Source organism: Panulirus ornatus, chromosome 58 (assembly GCF_036320965.1).
Source record: "Panulirus ornatus isolate Po-2019 chromosome 58, ASM3632096v1, whole genome shotgun sequence".
In the NCBI taxonomy this organism is placed as follows: domain Eukaryota; kingdom Metazoa; phylum Arthropoda; class Malacostraca; order Decapoda; family Palinuridae; genus Panulirus; species Panulirus ornatus.
Window position 1 is genome coordinate 28,898,184 of NC_092281.1, and position 23,690 is coordinate 28,921,873.

Below are 23,690 nucleotides of genomic sequence, written 5' to 3' on the forward strand. Positions count from 1 at the left end.
GCATTTACCTCCCTAACAACCCCATCCATAAACAAATTAAACAACCATGGAGACGTCACACACCCCTGCCGCAAACCTACAGTCACTGAGAACCAATCACTTTCCTCTCTTCCTACACGTACACATGCCTTACATCCTCGATAAAAACTTTTCACTGCTTCTAACAACTTGCCTCCCACACCATATACTCTTTAATACCTTCCACAGAGCATCTCTATCAACTCTATCATATGCCTTCTCCAGATCCATAAATGCTACATACAAATCCATTTGCTTTTCTAAGTATTTCTCACATACATTCTTCAAAGCAAACACCTGATCCACACATCCTCTACCACTTCTGAAACCACACTGCTCTTCCCCAATCTGATGCTCTGTACATGCCTTCACCCTCTCAATCAATACCCTCCCATATAATTTACCAGGAATACTCAACAAACTTATACCTCTGTAATTTGAGCACTCACTCTTATCCCCTTTGCCTTTGTACAATGGCACGATGCATGCATTCCGCCAATCCTCAGGCACCTCACCATGAGTCATACATACATTAAATAACCTTACCAACCAGTCAACAATACAGTCACCCCCTTTTTTAATAAATTCCACTGCAATACCATCCAAACCTGCTGCCTTGCCGGCTTTCATCTTCCGCAAAGCTTTCACTACCTCTTCTCTGTTTACCAAATCATTTTCCCTAACCCTCTCACTTTGCACACCACCTCGACCAAAACACCCTATATCTGCCACTCTATCATCAAACACATTCAACAAACCTTCAAAATACTCACTCCATCTCCTTCTCACATCACCACTACTTGTTATCACCTCCCCATTTGCGCCCTTCACTGAAGTTCCCATTTGCTCCCTTGTCTTACGCACTTTATTTACCTCCTTCCAGAACATCTTTTTATTCTCCCTAAAATTTAATGATACTCTCTCACCCCAACTCTCATTTGCCCTTTTTTTCACCTCTTGCACCTTTCTCTTGACCTCCTGTCTCTTTTTTATACATCTCCCACTCAATTGCATTTTTTCCCTGCAAAAATAGTCCAAATGCCTCTCTCTTCTCTTTCACTAATACTCTTACTTCTTCATCCCACCACTCACTACCCTTTCTAATCAACCCACCTCCCACTCTTCTCGTGCCACAAGCATCTTTTGCGCAATCCATCACTGATTCCCTAAATACATCCCATTCCTCCCCCACTCCACTTACTTCCATTGTTCTCACCTTTTTCCATTCTGTACTCAGTCTCTCCTGGTACTTCCTCACACAGGTCTCCTTCCTAAGCTCACTTACTCTCACCACCCTCTTCACCCCAACATTCCCTCTTCTTTTCTGAAAACCCATACAAATCTTCACCTTAGCCTCCACAAGATAATGATCAGACATCCCTCCAGTTGCACCTCTCAGCACATTAACATCCAAAAGTCTCTCTTTCGCACGCCTGTCAATTAACACATAATCCAATAACGCTCTCTGGCCATCTCTCCTACTTACATAAGTATACTTATGTATATCTCGCTTTTTAAACCAGGTATTCCCAATCATCAGTCCTTTTTCAGCACATAAATCTACAAGCTCTTCACCATTTCCATTTACAACACTGAACACCCTATGTATACCAATTATTCCCTCAACTGCCACATTACTCACCTTTGCATTCAAATCACCCATCACTATAACCCGGTCTCGTGCATCAAAACCACTAACACACTCATTCAGCTGCTCCCAAAACACTTGCCTCTCATGATCTTTCTTCTCATGCCCAGGTGCATATGCACCAATAATCACCCACCTCTCTCCATCAACTTTCAGTTTTACCCATATTAATCGAGAATTTACTTTCTTACATTCTATCACATACTCCCAGAACTCCTGTTTCAGGAGTATTGCTACTAGGACTTTCCTTGCTCTTGTCCTCTCACTAACCCCTGACTTTACTCCCCAGACATTCCCAAACCACTCTTCCCCTTTACCCTTGAGCTTCGTTTCACTCAGAGCCAAAACATCCAGGTTCCTTTCCTCAAACATACTACCTATCTCTCCTTTTTTCACATCTTGGTTACATCCACACACATTTAGGCACCCCACTCTGAGCCTTCGAGGAGGATGAGCACTCCCCGCGTGACTCCTTCTTCTGTTTCCCATTTTAGAAAGTTAATACAAGGAGGGGAGGATTTCTGGCCCCCCCACTCCCGTCCCCTCTAGTCGCTTTCTACGACACGCTAGGAATACGTGGGAAGTATTCTTTCACCCCTATCCCCAGGGATAATATATATATATATATATATATATATATATTATCCCTGGGGATAGGGGAGAAAGAATACTTCCCACGTATTCCCTGCGTGTCGTAGAAGGCGACTAAAAGGGGAGGGAGCGGGGGGCTGGAAATCCTCCCCTCTCACTTTTTTTTTTTTTTTAATTTTCCAAAAGAGGGAACAGAGAAGGGGCCCAGGTGAGGATATTCCCTCAAGGGCCTAGTCCTCTGTTCTCAACGCTACCTCGCTAATGCGGGAAATGGCGAATAGTATGAAAGAAAGAAAAGATATATATATATATATATATATATATATATATATATATATATATATATATATATATATATATATACATACACACACACACACACACACACACACGCACACATACAGACACACACACACACACACACGCACACATACAGACACACACACATACATATATATACATATGAAAAATGTAAGAAACAATTTAGAAAACTGAAACTTCTAGCTTGAAATGAATGAAAAAATGAATGTCACATAATGGTTCAACCTCTGGCTATGGAAAAAGGAAATGTATACTTTTATTTACACAAACGTCAATAGCAGTTCTCATCAATTTACCACTGTATCAATAAGCTTCAATGTCTAAGCTACATTTTTCTCCAATTTCACTATTTTCTTGTCAAAACACCATGTATGAAAACTATCACTCCAGTAACACAACTATAAACATTTACTTCCCCTTTAAAAAAAGTTCTGGGGAAGTCTGTCTCGATACACTGCGGGAAACTCTACCACCTATATATATATATATATATATATATATATATATATATATACACACACACACACATATATATATATTCATTTATTTTGCTTTGTCGCTGTCTCTTGCGCCTGCGAGGTAGCGCAAGGAAGCAGACGAAAGAAATGGCCCAACCCACCCCCACACACATGCACATACACACGCGTCCACACACACAAACATACACACCCGCACATCCCAACGTATACACATATACACACACACACATATACTCACATGCACATAATTCACACTGTCTGCCCCTACTCACCCCCATCGCCACCCCGCCACGCACGTAATAACATCCCCCTCCCCCCCATGTGCGCATGGCAGCGCCAGGAAAAGCCAACAAAGGCCCCATTTGCTCACACTCAGTCTCCAGCTGTCATGCAATAACGCCCGAAACCACAGCTCCCTTTCCACATCCAGGCCCCACACAACTTTCCATGGTTTACCCCAGGACACTTCACATGCCCTGATTCAATCCACTGACAGCACGTCGACCCCTGTATACCACATTGATCCAATTCACTCTATTCCTTGCCCGCCTTTCACCCTCCTGCATGTTCAGGCTCCGACCACTCAAAATCTTTTTCACTCCATCTTTCCACCTCTAATTTGGTCTCCCACTTCTCGTTCCCTCCACCTCCGACACATATATCCTCTTGGTCAATCTTTCCTCACTCATTCTCTCCGTGTGCCCAAACCATTTCAAAACACCCTCTTCTGCTCTCTCAACCACGCTCTTTTTATTTCCACACATCTCTCTTACCCTTACGTTACTTACTCGATCAAACCACCTCATACCACATATTGTCCTTAAACATCTCATTTCCAGCACATCCACCCTCCTGCGCACAACTCTATCCATAGCCCATTTTTAATTTTCCAAAAGAAGGAACAGAGAAGGGGGCCAAGTGAGGATGTTAGCTCTAAGGCTCAGTCCTCTGTTCTTAGTAACCACCTCATACCACATATTGTCCTCAAACATCTCATTTCCAGCACATCCACCCTCCTGCGCACAACTCTATCCATAGCCCATTTTTAATTTTCCAAAAGAAGGAACAGAGAAGGGGCCAAGTGAGGATATTAGCTCTAAGGCTCAGTCCTCTGTTCTTAGTGTTACCTCACTAATGCGGGAAATGGTGAATATGTGTGAAATATATATATATATATATATATATATATATATATATATATATATATATATATATATATATATAGCTGAACCACGTGTCCATTTGATTGACCGCAACCTACGTGCTCGACCCTGGGCGGCCCGTAAATGCATCAGGGTTAGGGAGAATACTTGAAAAACTGATACTCACAAGGTTGGAAAGGAAACCTTCATAAGGAGTTAAAGGGTTAAACTGAAAAGTATGCTTTATCTCTATGCAGAGATGCCTTAGGTCAAAAGTATCTACAGTCAGCATCTACCACAAAATGAGGGAAGATACAGCCCAACTGAATGCCTCACCTATCAATGGCTAATCAATGATACTGTTTGGTGCAATTCTTATGATGCTGATTTTTCTGGATGTTGAACAATCAGCACTAGGATATCTGTGTAACAGTCCACCCTTAGAAGCAGCAATGAGACAAAGATGTTCGTCAGCAACACACACACAAGCTGAACTCGCAAAGTGCACCAAATCAAATGCCAGTACAGCACAATATACTTTACAATTAATTTACCAGATATATATTTTTCTTTAACATATACATATTCTTTTCTAGTTTTTCATAATATCTGTCCAAGAGACCCCCTCACCCCAAAATTTCCAGGACACAGTCCTTTATGTGTTAACACTATGTTGAGTCAATTCATAAGGACAATTTCTTTTATATTTTCCAAAACAGAAATCTTAAGCCAGAGGGAATGTAAATACAGACCAATCTTAGGACTATAAGTTAACCTTACATTCTCCTAATATACATAACCCTAATCCTCCTTATTCAATACCATTCAATAAAATACAGTGCTCCAGATCATGCTCTGTGGGTATTTCTGTAACCATGACAAATTAAATGAAGCTCCAAAAACAATAGCCTTTCCCAAAGCTAATTTTGATGTGGAAGTAAATGTTATATTATCTCCAACTTTAAAAAGAGAAATTTTAAAAAATGAAAGGAAATTCATAAGCCTTCTTCAGAATTTAAAAAGGGCTATTGTGATGAGGATTATGAACATTAGGAAAAATGTGATTAATATCATAGCAGGTAAAACATTTGCAGAAAATAAATGGAACCTATGAAACCTAACCTAATCTCACAGAATTACCCAAACATACAAAAGAAATACATCTACATTACACTGTTCTACTACAGGGGATCACATGACCACCTGTTTTGTTATATGCTTCCGACATTCAGCAACATCTGTACTATGAGCAACCATAGGAGAGATTTGTTTCAACTAGAATAACGAATCTAAAGATAAATATCTATTGCTAGGGAGTTCAGAAGACGTTTTCATTAGTTCTGATTTTCTACCATCAGTTTAACTCTGCAATACAACCAGCTTTGGGAATTGGCTACTCAAGTTTCAAGAGCTCTATAAGGTTTGCTGTGATTATTCAAGTACTTTCGAAGCATTAATCTTTAATCAGCAATTATGAAATAGAGTGATATCAGGGAAAATGTGTGGTTAATGTAAAAGTAGGCAATATACTTAAAAAAAAAAAAGGGAACCTAACCATACCTTTTGGACTAGCGGCCAAAATTATATCAGAAATATGCCATTTATTTGTCTTCAGCAGGGGATCAAACTGTCTGTTTACAAGATCATATCTAGTACACTTTGAATTGAACACTGAAAATAAATATAAATCTTGACTACTTGTGAATTCTGATATGGCTTTCATAGGCTCTATTTATTCTTATATATGTATTATCTACTTTTATTTCTAATCAAACACATATTTTCCCAGAATCACTACTGTCGTCTTCTCTAACCTTAAAATATACTACTAATGCACTTCTGTAATCACGACAAACTATATCAGCAGCTGGAGCACAATTAGCCAATTCCTAAAGCTAGTTGGTTGTACAGCTATAATGTTAATCTATTACTATTTTTAGTTAATCCATTACTGTTTTTACATACCTAATTTTACATTAAAACTGCATTTTCCCTAATACACACATCTCACTTTTGTCTCCATAATTCAATAACTACATAAGCTTAAAATCATAATCTGCAACTGTTCTCTTCTATAAACACTACTCTAATGCAGAATAAAATCAGTCAATATAAAAAGCTAATAGCAATGCACAGCTACTTTTGCAAATAATTCTAAACTGTATGAAAACTTTCTACAGTTAAAAACATGAAAATAATGTCTTACCTCCTATTTTAGCAGTCAAAAATGTTAGTTACCCAATTTCTAACAATTTTGGGAATGCAAATCGAAATCAACAAAAAACAACTTATTTCTGACACGCATTCTCATTTGGTTATTCCATCAACCACCTTTTATATGCTAAATTCTTTCAAGGATTAAGTTAGGGTTCAAGCTTAACACTACATTCTGAAAAATAAACTGCTTGTTATCCAGCACCATGTAGTTAGCATTCACCATTAAAAATCTGTTGGAGTTGGCACACAGACGTCAGAATTGAAGCCACTGAAACACCCATAATGAAAGCAAAAACAGTAGAGAATAGTGCAAAAACAATCAAGAGTGTAGAGGTTTGGGCAGCAGCAGCAGCAGTGGGTGATGGGGCAGCGTCCAGCTGAAGACTGACAGGCGACGCATCACAGCTGATCACACAAGCCCAAACATAAATTCCCTCATATAGCACTTCCACTTGAACACACACAATAAACAAGAAAGCACTTACTTCCTGAATCTCTTGGACACTAGAGTTCAGGTTTTTCTTTGTCAAACTGGCGACCAGATTACCAATATGAGACAAAGCAGCAGTTAGCGAGTCTAGGTTCATAGTGCCATTAAAACGGCATCGAAAGCTTCAAATTTGTTTGAAGCTTTCGCATACACCTTCTACAACCACCTAGTGAGTGTATCGGTAATTTTTCGAAGTCCAACATTAGGAAAAGTGGGTCAGATGTCCACCGAAACACTATGTGATTTTTCCCTTGTCCTCCATGTTGGCTCCAACCTAACTCGTTCCAAACTTTCCTTCGCCGCCTGGGCGGAGTATAGAGAACACAAAGACACACACTGAAAAGGAGTTCATGAAACAGAAGCTAATCGGCTACTATTATGTTTACGAAAAGATATATTCCAATCGGATAAAATGGAATCCGAATACTATTTACTCGTTGTTAAAAAGGTTCAATATTTATGTGCTAATGTAATATGGAAATCTATTGAATAACAGACGCAAAGATTACCATTATTATCATTTATTGTATAAATAAACCATAGAGTGAAAATTCTTTATAGATGTTTATTCTTCATCAATGCATCATGGGTGTTACTGTATCAATTGTTTATCAGAAAACGAGTATTACCGTCTCGGAACAACAACAGGCAACTCGATTATGTGAACTCACCTGACGACAGGGTGGGATCTCATTGGCGGGACATTTAAACGAATCAGGGATCTATCCTTTCACAGACGTATGTATGTGAATATTTCAACAACTAACTACGCAATAACAAACGAATTAGGCAGCTGAATCCTCAGAAATATCATACTTCGACGTCGCAAGTGAGCGGTTGTACCTAACAACCGTAGTGCTAGTAACAGATGGTTAATCCTATTTAGGCCACGCAAAGTGGTGATCGCTAAAGAAAGCAACAGAGTTGTAATTTTTCCTAATTAATTCTCAGTTCTCTATAGTTTTCTGTCGTTCTCACTTCTCACCATGTGAGATGTGTAGTAGGCAGTTCAGATGAACGAATCAACAACCTTTTACCGTGCCGCAAATATACCAAGAAATGCAATTCTTTACTATATAAAGAATGAAATGGTACGACATCCTGTGCCGGACAACAAAAAATGCTTTTGATGAGAATAGTCTACGTGTCAGCTAACATTAGCCAGAATCTGTTGTTAGCAATATAAGTATTCATCTTAACATCTAAAATCTAGTACCTCACTTAACATTCTTTCGAAAACACATTTGCGTCACGGTCATAAGTGAACGACGTGCACGAAAACGGAGCTATGATCAAATCACTCAAACATACAATCCAGCTGCGTGGTGTAATCGGTTAACATCAATTACGAGGAAGAGAAAATCAAAGAAAGGAATATCAAAGAGGACAATGAATTTATCATGAATCAAATCAAAGGAAAATAGTTATACAGGATGTATAAGGATTTAGACCGATTTTCTTACAACCTTAAGAAAATAAGAAACCTACATATATAAAGTGATACAAGGAAGGACAAGTAACGTGGAGGAACGTGTAAACGAGTGGAAACAACAACAACTGACTCCTGATGAGCAGTGGGCATGAACTCAATTTATTTGGGATGAAGCATTTCTTCGCATTTTACACAATACACATCCACTAAGGGTCCAATACACTACCGTTAAACATGGGCCGCCTTGTGCCAGTAACAGCACCCTAAGCACACACATCCGACGCCCTTACGGAGCACCCAAGAACGGGTCGTCGGCTTGTCACTGACAAACACATAGTCTTGGCGAATTTTTCATCAGACGATTGGATGGCAATGTGGCTGCGCTGCAGCGGTCATCTGGGCAACCACTCGTGAGGACCGTCTATGTTCATGTTGATCAGGCGTTTGCCTGATCGACATTTATATTGCGGGGATGACCATATTAAAACTGACACCACATATCTTTCGCATGTTACCATATCATATCACCAATGCCAACCTTATATCTGAAAAAAACTCCCGTTCAACATCAAATTAGACCGTAATTGGCAGAATGATCAAATGAATTGCTGGAGTAGAGGAGCTAATAATGCTGATTATTCACAGAATCATATATATATATATATATATATATATATATATATATATATATATATATATATATATATATATATATATATATATGATTCTTATCCCTGGGGATAGAGGAGAAAGAATACTTCCCACGCATTCCTCACGTGTCGTAGAAGGCGACTAAAGGGGACGGGAGCAGGGGGCTGGAAACCCTCCCCTCACTGTATTATAACATTCTAAAGGGGGAAACAGAAGAAGCAGTCACGCAGGGAGTGCTAATCCTCCTCGAAGGCTCAGATTGGGGTGTCTAAATGTGTGTGAATGTAACCAAGTTGAGAAAAAAGGAGATAGGTAGCATGTTTGAGAAAAGGAACCTGGATGTTTTGCCTTTGAGTGAAACAAAGCTCATGGGTAAAAGGGAAGAGTGGTTTGGGAGTAAAGTCAGGGGTGAGTGAGAGGACAAGAGCAAGAGAAGGAGTAGCAGTACTCCTGAAACAAGAGTGGTGGGAGTATGTAATAGAGTGTAAGAAAGTATGTATGACTCATGTTGAGGTGCCTGAGGATTGGAGGAATGCTTGCACAGTGCCATTGTACAAAGGCAAAGGGGATAAAAGTGAGTGCTCAAATTACAGAGGTATAAGTTTGTTGAGCATTCCTGGTAAATTATATGGGAGGTTTTGATTGAGAGGGTGAAGGCATGTACAAAGCATCAGATTGGGGAAGAACAGTGTGGTTTCAGAAGTGGTAGAGGATTATGTGGATCAGGTGTTTGCTTTGAAGAATAAATGTGAGAAATACTTAGAAAAGCAAATGAATTTGTATGTAGCATTTATGGATCTGGAAAGGCATATGATAGAGTTGATAGAGATGCTCTTTGGAAGGTATGAAGAATATATGGTGTGGAGGGCAAGTCGTTAGAAGCAGTGAAAAGTTTTTATCGAGGATGTAAGGCTTGTGCGCGTGTAGGAAGAGAGGAAAGTTATTGGTTCTCAGTGAATATTGGTTTGCGGCAGGGGTGTGTGATGTCTCCATGGTTGTTTAATTTGTTTATGGATGGGCTTGTTAGGTAGGTGAATGCAAGAGTTTTGGAAAGAGTGGCAAGTATGCAGTCTGCTGTGGATGAGAGAGCTTGGGAAGTGACTTAGTAGTTGTTCGCTGATGATACAGCGCTGGTGGCTGATTCATGTGAGAAACTGCAGAAGCTGGTGACTGAGTTTGGTAAAGTGTGTGAAAGAAGAAAGCTGAGAGTAAATGTGAATAAGAGCAAGGTTACTAGATACAGTAGGGTTGAGGGACAAGTCAACTGGGAGGTAAGTTTGAATGGAGAAAAACTGGAGGAAGTGAAGTGTTTTAGATATCTGGGAGTGGATTTGGCAGCGAATGGAACCATGGAAGCGGAAGTGAATCATAGGGTGGGGGAGGGGGCGGAAGTTCTGAGAGCGTTGAAAAATGTGTGGAAGTCGAGAACGTTATCTCGGAAAGCAAAAATGGGTATGTTGGAAGGAATAGTGGTTCCAACAATGTTATATGGTTGCGACGCGTGGGCTATAGACAGTTCCACATGTTAGAAATACGAGTACCTTTGCCCAACGATCAGAAAGACCAAACAATTTCGGTTCGAGATGAAAGCTGGATGAAATACTAAAGGAAGGAAAGTTTCTCAAAGCCTCACACGTCGGACCCATCGCTTTCATAAAAAAAATGGTTAACCCATGCACCGAAATGAATAGACGGTCTATTCCATCACCAAAATCCTCTTCTCTATATCTTAAATCCTAAAACCTAAAACCCCTTCCTTTGCAAAAATTAAATTTCCCCATAGGAAAATATAAGAAAAAAGTATATGAAAAAAAGATTACTCCAGTCATCAGTGCTGCTAAAGTGCAATACTGGTTACTTGAAGATTATACGTAGCAATCAGCGGGGCAGGTGCGCTTAAGTGACTTCCTCAGGAGTGTGATAAGATAATCCAGTTGAGGTGAAATTATGTCGTTAGAGCCTGAAGAATTTCATCTAATTCTTGTGGTGAACAATGAAGTTCCCTCAGTACAGAGAATCCGCTAGGAAAGAAGTGGATGCCAAAACCTAAGGATTGAAATTATTTTGTCAAAGAATGTTTATAAGTTTAAAAAGTTACAAGAGTTGATAGGTCAAACTGGTGTTAGCTTACAAGCAAGGACAGAGCAAGACAGCATCAAAATATAAAGATTCTAAATCTATGACGAGTATTTAAGGCACAATGTTTTGGAATAAGCAAAGAAAAAAAAATCTACTTTAAAAGAGAAAACTGGATGTACATCATAATCAGAGCTGCGAAAGTTGGGCCTACAAGACAGGAAAGGGATCTCTGTAATTGGTGTTCAACAGAAGAAATACTTGTAGAACACTGGCAGACGCTGGTGAACTAGTGTAAAAGAACTGCCCATCAGAAATTCTACAGTCTTAAGATAGGACAAAACTTGTTGTTGGTGCCCTTCTTGTCGCTGACATGAGCTGGATAGAACATAGAAGATTCTTTCCTTGCAATCCACGACATTAGTTACTAGGGGGGAACCTTTCCTTGTCCTCATCCGTATTCACACACACACACACACACACACACACACACACATACACACACACACACACACACATACACACACACACACACACACACACACACACACACACACACATATATATACATAAATATACATAAATATACATACCTACACAGCTTTCCATGGTTTACCCCAGACGCTTCACATGCCCTGATTCAATCCACTGACAGCACGTCAACCCCGGTATACCACATCGATCCAATTCACTCTATTCCTTGCCCTCCTTTCACCCTCCTGCATGTTCAAGCCCCGATCACACAAAATCTTTTCCACTCCATCTTTCCACCTCCAATTTGGTCTCCCACTTCTCCTCGTTCCCTCCACCTCCGACACATATATCCTCTTGGTCAATCTTTCCTCACTCATTCTCTCCATGTGCCCAAACCATTTCAAAACACCCTCTTCTGCTCTCTCAACCACGCTCTTTTTATTTCCATACATCTCTCTTACTCTTACGTTACTTACTCGATCAAACCACCTCACACCACACATTGTCCTCAAACATCTCATTTCCAGCACATCCATCCTCCTGCGCACAACTCTATCCATAGCCCACGCCTCGCAACCATACAACATTGTTGGAACCACTATTCCTTCAAACATACTCATTTTTGCTTTCCGAGATAATGTTCTCGACTTCCCCACATTCTTCAAGGCTCCCAGGATTTTCGCCCCCTCCCCCACCCTATGATCCACTTCCGCTTCCATGGTTCCATCCGCTGCCAGATCCACTCCCAGATATCTAAAACACTTTACTTCCTCCAGTTTTGCTCCATTCAAACTTACCTCCCAATTGACTTGACCCTCAACCCTACTGTACCTAATAACCTTGCTCTTATTCACATTTACTCTTAACTTTCTTCTTTCACACACTTTACCAAACTCATATATATAATATATATATATATATATATATATATATATATATATATATATATATATATATATATATATATATATATATATATACACACACTCATACAGGCACCCTTATGAACATACATTATTGGACTACTGTCATGATCTATTCTACATAATCCTGCTCAGCGTTTTTTTTGTAACATCTAAGTACCCATCACACGCCGTGACGCCTACTAGTGAATGATGTAAACATTTCTACATTTGATTGAGGGGCTGGGTACGGCGTACCTAACTTTAGCCGGTTGGATGGTCCACGGTTTTCTCCGGTAGACAGATAGTTAGGACTGGGCGATTATCAGAAATTATTTAGACCCACTCCACCACAAACAGAAAACGTTTATTTTAGAAACTACTTTTTGATTATTCAAGTGCGGGTGAGCACTTTCGTTTTGTATCGTCTCACTTTATTATGCAATCACATGAGCCTGACTCCGAGCCACAATAACTGAAGCACCACCGTTTTCACTACCAGGTTGGCTAATGCAGCCGCCACACTCCAACAAATGGTTGAATGATTCAAAGCAGCTGAGATACAATGTGGAGCCAGGCGGTATCACAGTGACTTGTATTTGGGTGTCTCAATTGCTCCCACACAACCGACTCTTCAAAGCATCGTCATGCCGGACCGGAGGCGACCGCTATATAAGTGACGCGCACGTTAGCCACGACACACCGAGCCCGCCCTCCGTCCAGTATGGTCGCTCTCAAGACTGTCATTGCCCTCCTCTGTTTGGGTCAGTTAAGAACATGTAACCTCTTTCACTGCTTGCAAAACTGTTGTCTGTTAAAGTGAATCACGTGAAATACCTACTGATAATTCTATAGATGAAAGGAATCCAGTCATTATAATTATGTTCTTACCTGAAATTGTCAATATATTCCATGCCACATCAGATTTTCTATCTTGCAGGACTGGCTGTCGGCGAGGAAGCCCAGCGCGTGAGTATTGCTGTCTGGACGCTTGTCTAACTCATATCTGGAAACCCTATTCTGGTTATGATACATGGAAAAATCTTTTCACTTTTAGGATCAACACACACACACACACATATATAAATATATATATATATATATATATATATATATATATATATATATATATATATATATATATATATTTTTTTTTTTTTTTTTTTTTTTTTTTTTTTATACTTTGTCGCTGTCTCCCGCGTCTGCGAGGTAGCGCAAGGAAACAGACGAAAGAAATGGCCCAACCCCCCCCCCCCATACACATGTACATACACATGTCCACACACGTGTATACATACCTACACAGCTTTCCATGGTCCACCCCAGACGCCTCACATGCCTTGATTCACTCCACTGACAGCACGTCAACCCCTGTATACCACATCGCTCCAATTCACTCTATTCCTTGCCCTCCTTACACCCTCCTGCATGTTCAGGCCCCGATCACACAAAATCTTTTTCACTCCATCTTTCCACCTCCAATTTGGTCTCCCTCTTCTCCTCGTTCCCTCCACCTCCGACACATATATCCTCTTGGTCAATCTTTCCTCACTCATTCTCTCCATGTGCCCAAACCATTTCAAAACACCCTCTTCTGCTCTCTCAACCACGCTCTTTTTATTTCCACACATCTCTCTTACCCTTACGTTACTTACTCGATCAAACCACCTCACACCACACATTGTCCTCAAACATCTCATTTCCAGCACATCCATCCTCCTGCGCACAACTCTATCCATAGCCCACGCCTCGCAACCATACAACATTGTTGGAACCACTATTCCTTCAAACATACCCATTTTTGCTTTCCGAGATAATGTTCTCGACTTCCACACATTTTTCAAGGCTCCCAAAATTTTCGCCCCCTCCCCCACCCTATGATCCACCTCCGCTTCCATGGTTCCATCCGCTGACAGATCCACTCCCAGATATCTAAAACACTTCACTTCCTCCAGTTTTTCTCCATTCAATATATATATATATATTCATATTTATAATACTTTGTCGCTGTCTCCCGCGTTACCGAGGTAGCGCAAGGAAACAGACGAAAGAATGGCCCAACTCACCCACATACACATGCATATACATATACGTCCACACAAGCACATATACATATATTGGTTCATAGTCTGCCCTTATTCATTCCCGCCGCCACCCCGCCACACATGAAATAACAACACCCTCCCCCCCGCACGTGCGCGAGGTAGCGCTAGGAAAAGACAACAAAGGCCACATTCGTTCACACTCAGTCTCTAGCTGTCATGTATAATTCACCAAAACCACAGCTACCTTTCCACATCCAGGCCCCACAGAACTTTCCATGGTTTACCCCAGACGCTTCACATACCCTGGTTCAATCCATTGACAGCACGTCGACCCCGGTATAACACATCGTTCCAGTTCACTCTATATCTTGCAACCCTTTCACCCTCCTGCATGTTCAGGCCTCGATCACTCAAAATCTTTTTCACTCCATCTTTCCACCTCCAATTTCGTCTCCCACTTCTCCTCGTTCCCTCCACCTCTGACACATATAACCTCTTTGTCAATCTCTCCTCACTCGTTCTCTCCATGTGACTAAACCATTTCAAAACACCCTCTTCTGCTCTCTCAACCACACTCTTTTTATTACCACACATCTCTCTTACACTTTCATTACTTACTCGATCAAACCACCTCACACCACATATTGTCCTAAAACATCTCATTTCCAGCACATCCACCCTCGTCCGCACAACTCTGTCTATAGCCCACGCCTTGCACCCATATATCAATGTTGGAACCACTATTCCTTCAAACATACCCATTTTTGCTTTCCAAGATAACGTTCTCGACTTCCACACATTTTTCAACGCTCCCAGAACTTTCACCCCCTCCCCCACCCTATGATTCACTTCTGCTTCCATCTGCTGCCAAATCCACACCCTGGGGTATATATATGTATATATACCCCTTAGGATATATATTACGTGCGTGTTGTAGAAGGTGGCAGCGGGTGGCTGGAAATCCTCCCTTCTTGTATTACTTTCCAAATGAAGGAGCAAAGATTGGCGAGGTTGTGTCATCGTCAATTGACGATATGGAGTATAATCGCGTTGAAGAACTCACTCTAAACCAATCCATCTTTTCCCATCTATTAACTATACGCAGCCTTCAAGCTGCAGGAACCACGTAAAAGGGGTCGCGGAGTTTTTGTTACTGAAATTATACATAGTTGCCACCGATCACTAATTGGACCGTTGTTCGCCATCTTCATTTTCTAGTATCTTTAAATACATTTTTGGAACGAATAAAACTAAGAAACTGCGGATATGCGAGTATATAGGATTATGGAATCAAAGCCAATGTAGATACATTGGATTAAGCTGATGGAAAATTTTTATGATATGGGAAAGGATTATTTGTCTCTCAGATGTATACTACCAAGAAAATATAGTAACCGAAAGGATGGCTTGGTTGGTTGTCAAGATACATCCACCAACCTTCAGGTATTAAGGATGATTCTAAGATCACATACACTTGCACTCTGCATGTGGTCTTTGACTGGGTATATGACATGATACAACAGAAACATTCTACACAAGGGATATATTATATGCTTGGGAAATAATGTAAACAAGGTAGATTCACCGACCACAAAAACAGATTATGGTGTAGAAATACTAACAAGTGAAATAACGAAAGAATACCGCAGATGGCTGGTTTGTGTACGTTAGTGCTTAGGACTATCAATTGCCAGGGTCATTAATCAAGGCCGTCAACGTAAAGTTATATCCACACACCGAAAAATGTTTAATACTTTATTCCGGCATTAAGAAAGGTCTACGTTCCTATCAAAATATTCTAGCGTTATCAAATATCCTGACACACGTTTTAAAGCCTTAAATAGGCAGTCCCGCAATAGACTCAATTACATTACAACCGACCTTTGACAGTATACAGCGAAGACATTCGTGTCACATAATCGAGAGCAACTTGAATATGCACTACCAGACTAGACTTTTCCCGAGAAACAGACTGAGCATAATGTCGACAGGTTCATATCGTACAGAACAAAACATTTCTTTCACAGATGAGATTAGTGAATGGAATGTATTACCTTCTATTTCTTAAAGGTAATCTAACTTATTTTGTTTATTATTACTGCATTACAGGAAAAGCGTGGCTATGGTGGGAATTCCGGTGGTGGTGGTGACGGGTACGGAATTGGCGGCGGCGGCTACCTGATCGTTGGTGCCGGTGGCGGAGGTGGCGGTACAGGCCTGGGGCCTAGCGCTGCTGATATTGCCAACCAAGCTGCGGCTCAAGCTACAGCCGCTACCGCAGGTCTTACTGGAGCTTCAAATGCAGCCGCAGCAGCGGCAGCTAGTCAAGCAGCCGCCGCTTCGTCGGCTGCAGCGCAAACAGCTCAAGCTGCAGCGGCCAACACGCAAAATCAGGCTGCACAAATCACGACCGCTGCTCAAGGGGCGCAGGCCGCAGCCTTCGCTGAATCTTCACTGGCTACCCAGACTCAAACTGCCGAGCAGGAGGCGGAGAACACGTATAACCTGGCCGTGCAGGCACTCAACGACATCGATGCCGCCTACGGCGAGGCTCGTGGCATCGTGGCCGAGACCTTCCAGGCACTAGTGGCTGCTAGAGCCGTGCGTGCAAGGCAGGCAGCAATGGCCTGGCAGGCTCAGCAAGCTGCACACGCCCTCAATCAACAGCAGAATGTAGCCCTTAACGACTTGCAGCAGGCACAGCAGGCAGCTGCTCAAGCCGAGGCAGCAGCGGCCAAGGCATTGTCTAAGGCCAAAAACCGAGATTATAACCATGGAGCATACTAAGGAGTTGTCTTCCAACTGTTCTTCACAACCGTATCATGCCGACTGTCTCATGCACTGGAACTGAGTAGTACGTCAAGCTAGTCAGAAACAGAAGTAACATCAACTCTTGATATGTTATTTCACGATTCAAGTCTGGCGAAAATAATGATGATGCACCACAGACTCTTTCCTGCAGTGATGATGACGTCAAGACGATTAAACCATTACACTTACAAACTATAATGATGATGTCATGCTGTGCATTTGTGAAGAAACCGTCCATCTGGAACATAACTTTGCTGGTATTTTGTTTGTGTATGTACATAATCAGAGAGATGATGTATAAATGCCTTTATGAGGCAAGAATAAATGTAAAGAATTTTCATTTTACTTTATTGCCACGAGAGCGAAGGATTGAGCCGCACGGAAGGTTTACATATACTGCAAAGGGGAATACAACTGTCCAGATACTATGATTCACTTTCAGTCAGCGATCTAGAGGAAACAATAGCAATCCATACCAATATACTGACTGAATATAAAGATGTTTTGCGTACCTAGTGTACGTTAAGGTTCTGGCTTGTTAGACTATTTAGCAATCGATATCCATTCCAGTAACATATTCGACAAGGCCATGACGATGTTGTGAGGATTTTACTATGTATCAGATATTTCGACTTTATAAAAACACTGAAAAATGCATTAAATGATAATGGCCAACAAGGATTTTTTTTTATATGAAATACTACCGATCTTAGTTTATTTTGATATCCAATGAAAAACGAAAAATTCACCGTCAGTATTTTTTTCTTGACAAAAATCAAGCTAGATGTTGCAGAGATGTCAACAGCCTACTTCTAATTGGCTAGCCAGAACATATAAGAACGCGTGAAGTGATGGGTGAGTTCATTGGCAATTTGCTAAATATCTTTTCAGATATGAAATGGACTATAGATGGCTGTATAAATGACAAGTAAGATTTTATCATGACTCCAAACGACAACTTAAATAAAAAAGAAATAATAAAGATTGCATACCATTTGTATTTTGACTGGAAACTTTGGTATCAGGGTTAAGGCTGGGTCCAACCGCGATTCAGATTTCATCTACATCAGACTACGTTAGGTTACAATGGTTTAGGTGAGGCTTGGATTACATTAGTTCAGGTTAGGGGAGAATACAGTACTGACTGATTCGTTTGACTCATTGGAATCGTTGAATTTTCAACATAAACACTAGTTATATTCTTGTCTATCAACCCTGTTCTGAATGGAACAGGAGCACCGGGTTTCTTCCCCCATCTGTAAACTGGAATAAACACTATATCAAGAACATGCCAAACAGCTGTAGCTGAGTCATCAGAAGATAACATTTACCATCTTAAGGAACATGATAAAGATGCCATGCTTCATGAACAATACACAACTTTTAAGTTATGGAAATATGTTTGCAGAAGGTTGAGTGGCTTGCATCAAGACTGCAGCAATGGAAGGAGCGAAAGATTTTCGCTTCAGTAACCACAAGATACATTTTTTTATTATATTTCAATATGAGTTTGTATGGATATACATGGTGTCACAATAACTGGGCTTAGAGCATAACCCCAATGAATGGCGTATGTCCACTAATTTCTCATAAGTCAACTAATAACCTTCAATCTACTCGACTCAAGCTGTTGGCAAGAAAGAAACTGACGAGAGTGAAGCGGTCCTCCTCACAATTAACAGGCGCAAGTATCAAGGGTAGAATAATTGTAGCGATTTCATTCACGGGATTTCTGCTTGGTTTGTAGGGAGGTTTCAGAAATGTTGTTCGCCTTTACCCCTTGGTGAACCCCGTGCCTGAGAAGCGCAATTTGTAATCTAATGGCTTGGGAAAAAATAGGAGGTTATCGTCATCAGACACCAAGAAAAGTTTTTCTTTCCCGTTTGTATACCATACTAGAATCTTTTAAAGGTTTCATTTAAGGAAGGAGGCGCTTCTAACTATCTAAAATAACCAAAGAACAGTAACACTACGATGAATGAGGAAATTTTATGCTGGAACAGAGACATAGAGAAGGGGTAAGTCTATCATATGATGGTAGTGGTGGTGGAACGGGCGTCAGGTGTTGTTTGCATATGATATGGCTCTGGTAGCAGACTGCGGAAGCTGGTGTTTGAATCTGAGAGTCAGTGGAAGGAGGAAGTCGAGATAATGTAAATAAAAGAAAGGTATGGAGCTTGAGCAGGAGAGGGATGGGGGCGGGTGGTGGGGTTTGAGTGTGAGTCTGAACGGGAAGAACCTGGAGGAAGTAGAGCGACATGAGTACCTTGGTAGTGAACATGGCAGCCGATAAAGCAACCGGAGCTACAGTGAACTATAGAATAGTCAAGGGGATATATATGCTGGGTGCACTGAGGAGTGTGTGGGAGGAGGAGTCACTGACTTTGAGGGCATTAATGGGAATGTTTGATGGTATAGTAGTCCCGACGGTGCTGTACTGGTGCGAATCTTGGCCCCTAAACGCCTGAGAACAATACCTGGTGTGAGGATGGTTGGTCGTTTAGGGAATGGCAGAGTGAGAGAGGGGTGTGGTAGATTGCGGAGAATGGCCGAAAAAACTGAACAAGTAGTGGTGATGTGAGAAGGAGATGGAGTGAGTATTTTGAATGTTTGTTGAATGTGTTTGATGATAGAATGGCAGATTAAGGGTGTTTTGGTTGAGGTGGTGTGCAGAGTGAGAGGGTGAGGAGAATGATTTGGTAAACAGAGAAGAGGTGGTAAAAGCTTTGCGGAAGATGAAAGCCGGCAAGGCAGCGGGTTTGGATGGTATTGCAGTGGAATTTATTAAAAAAGGGGGTGACTATATTGTTGACTGCTTGGTAAGGTTATTTAATGTATGTATGACTCATGGTGAGGTGCCTGAGGACTAGCGGAATGCTTGCATAGTGCCATTATACAACGGCAAAGGGGATAAAAGTGAGTGCTCAAATTACAGAGGTATAAGTTTGTTGAGTATTTCTGGGAAATTATATGGGAGGATATTGATTGAAAGGGTGAAGGCATGTACAGAGCATCAGATTGGGGAAGAGCAGTGCAGTTTCCGAAGTGGTAGAGGATGTGTGGATCAGGTGTTTGCTTTGAAAAATGTATGAGAAATAATTAGAAAAGCAAATGGATTTGTATGTAGCATTTATGGATCTGGAGAAGGGATATGATAGAGTTGACAGAGATGTTTTGTGGAAGGTATTAAGAATATATGGTGTGGGAGGTAAGTTGTTAGAAGCAGTGAAAAGTTTTTATCGAGGATGTAAGGCATGTGTACGTGTAGGAAGAGAGGAAACTGATTGGTTCTCAGTGAATGTTGGTTTGCGGCTGGGGTGCGTGATGTCTCCATGGTTGTTTAATTTGTTTATGGATGGGGTTGTTAGGCAGGTGAATGCAAGAGTTTTCGGAAAAGGGGCAAGTATGCAGTCTGTTGTGGGTGAGAGAGCTTGGGAAGTGAGTCAGTTGTTGTTCGCTGATGATACAGCGCTGGTGGCTGATTCGTGTGAGAAACTGCAGAAGCTGGTGACTATGTTTGGTAAAGTGTGTGAAAGAAGAAAGCTGAGAGTAAATGTGAATAAGAGCAAGGATATTAGGTACAGTAGGGTTGAGGGACAAGTCAATCGGGATGTAAGTTTGAATGGAGAAAAACTGTAGGAAGTGAAGTGTTTTAGATATCTGGGAGTGGATCTGGCAGCGGAAGTGAATCAAAGGGTGGGGGAGGGGGCAAAAGTGCTGGAAACGTTGAAAAATGTGTGGAAGTCGAGAACATTATCTCGGAAAGCAAAAATGGGTATGTTTGAAGGAACATTGGTTCCAACAATGTTATATGGTTGCGAGGCGCGGGCTATAGATAGAGTTGTGCGGAGGAGGGTGGATGTGCTGGAAATGAGATGTTTGGGGACAATATGTGGCGTGAGGTGGTTTGATCGAGTAAGTAATGAAAAGGTAAGAGAGATGTGTGGTAATAAAAAGAGTGTGGTTGAGAGAGCAGAAGAGTGTTTTGAAATGGTTTGGTCACATGGAGAGAATGAGTGAGAAAAGATTGACAAAGAGGATATATGTGTCAGAGGTAGAGGAAATGAGGAGAAGTGGGAGACCAAATTGGAGGTGGAAAGATGGAGTAAAAAAGATTTTGAGTGATCGGGGCCTGAACATGCAGGAGGGTGAAAGGCGTGCAAGGAATAGAGTGAACTGGAACGATGTGGCATCTCTTCAACTCTATCATATGCCTTCTTTAGATCCATACATGCTACATACAAATCCATTTGCTTTTCTAATTATTTCTCACATACATTCTTCAAAGCAAACACCTGATCCACACATCCTCTACCACTTCTGAAACCACACCGCTCTTCCCCAATCTGATGCTCTGTACATGCCCTCACCTTCTCAATCGATACCCTCCCATATAATTTCCCAGGAATACTCAACAAACTTATACCTCTGTAATTTGAGCACTCACTCTTATCCCCTTTGCCTTTGTACAATGGCACTATGCAAGCATTCCGCCAATCCTCAGGCACCTCACCATGAGTCATACATACATTAAATAACCTTACCAACCAGTCAACAATACAGTCACCCCCTTTTTTTTAAACAAATTCCACTGCAATACCATCCAAACCCGCTGCCTTGCCGGTTTTCATCTTCCGCAAAGCTTTTACTACTTCTTCTCTGTTTACCAAAACATTTTCCCTAACCCTCTCACTTTGCACACCACCTCGACCAAAACACCCTATATCTGCCACTCTATCATCAAACACATTCAATAAACCTTCAAAATACTCACTCCATCTCCTTCTCACATCACCACTACTTGTTATCACCTCCCCACTTGCCTCCTTCACTGAAGTTCCCATTTGTTCCCATGTCTTACACACTTTATTTAGCTCCTTCCAAAACATCTTTTTATTCTCTCTAAAATTTGATGATACTCTCTCCCCCCAACTCTCATTTGCCCTATTTTTCACCTTTTGCACCTATCTCTTGACCTCCTGCCTCTTTCTTTTATGCATCTCCCACTCATTTGCATTATTTCCCTGCAAAAATCGTCCAAATGCCTCTCTCTTCTCTTTCACTAATAATCTTACTTCTTCGTCCCACCACTCACTACCCTTTCTAATCTGCCCATCTCCCACGCTTCTCATGCCACAAGCATCTTTTGCGCAAGCCATCACTGCTTCCCTAAATACATCCCATTCCTCCCCCACTCCCCTTACCTCCTTTGTTCTCACCTTTTTCCATTCTGTACTCAGTCTCTACTGGTACCACTCTTTTCACCCCAACATTCTCTCTTCTTTTCTGAAAACCTCTACAAATCTTCACCTTCTCCTCCACAAGATAATGATCAGACATCCCTCCAGTTACACCTCTCAGCACATTAACTTCCAAAAGTCTCTCTTTCGCGCGCCTATCAATTAACACGTAATCAAATAACGCTCTCTGGCCATCTCTCCTACTTACATACGTATACTTATGTATATCTCGCCTTTTAAACCAGGTTTTCCCAATCACCAGTCCTTTTTCAGCACATAAATCTACAAGCTCTTCACCATTTCCATTTACAACACTGAACACCCTAGGTGCACCAATTATTCCTTCAACTGCCACATTACTCACCTTTGCATTCAAATCACCCATCACTATAACCCGGTGTCGTGCATCAAAACTACTAACACACTCACTCAGCTGCTCCCAAAACACTTGCCTCATCATCTTTCTTCTCATGCCCAGGTGCATATGCACCAATAATCATCCATCTCTCTCCATCCACTTTCATCTTTACCCATTTCAATCTAGAGTTTACTTTCTTAAACTCTATCACAGACTTCCACCACTCATGTTTCAGGAGCAGTACTACTCCTTCCCTTGCTCTTGTCCTCTCACTAACCCCCTGACTTTACTCCCAAGACATTCCCAAACCACTCTTCCCCTTTACCCTTGAGCTTCGTTTCACTCAGAGCCAAAACATCCAGGTTCCTTTCCTCAAACATACAACCTATCTCTCCTTTTTTCTCATCTTGGTTACATCCACACACATTTAGACACCCCAATCTGAGCCTTCGAGGAGGATGAGCACTCCCCGCGTGACTCCTTCTTCTGTTTCCCCTTTTAGAAAGTTAAAATACAAGGAGGGGAGGGTTTCCAGCCCCCCGCTCCCGCCCCCTTTAGTCGCCTTCTACGACGCGTGAGGAATGCGTGGGAAGTGTTCTTTCTCCCATATATATATATATATATATATATATATATATATATATATATATATATGTATATATATATATATATATATATCTTAAGCTATTCGCCATTTCCCGCGTTAGCGAGGTAGCGTTATGAACAGAGGACTGGGCCTTTTTTGGAATATCCTCACCTGGCCCCCTATGTTCCTTCTTTTGGAAAATCAAAAAA

The 23,690-nt window shown here is 41.3% G+C and overlaps 2 protein-coding genes across 2 annotated transcripts in view; one reads left to right on the plus strand and one right to left on the minus strand.

The window, feature by feature from the left end:
- Not1 (CCR4-NOT transcription complex subunit 1) overlaps positions 1–7,177 on the minus strand; it is a 560,605-nt gene extending 553,428 nt beyond the window's left edge. The window contains exon 1 of the mRNA XM_071695617.1: positions 6,902–7,177. Coding sequence (XP_071551718.1) covers positions 6,902–7,003 — 102 coding nt within the window. The 5' untranslated portion in view covers positions 7,004–7,177. The remainder of the gene's footprint in view (positions 1–6,901) is intronic.
- A 5,919-nt stretch (positions 7,178–13,096) lies between these two features.
- Positions 13,097–17,635, plus strand: LOC139766804 (uncharacterized). Its single transcript, XM_071695722.1, has 3 exons — positions 13,097–13,205; positions 13,382–13,410; positions 16,596–17,635. Exons 1-3 carry the CDS (start codon positions 13,166–13,168, stop codon positions 17,271–17,273), a joined length of 747 nt encoding a protein of 248 aa, XP_071551823.1. The 5' UTR covers positions 13,097–13,165; the 3' UTR covers positions 17,274–17,635.
- Positions 17,636–23,690: the final 6,055 nt, after the last annotated feature.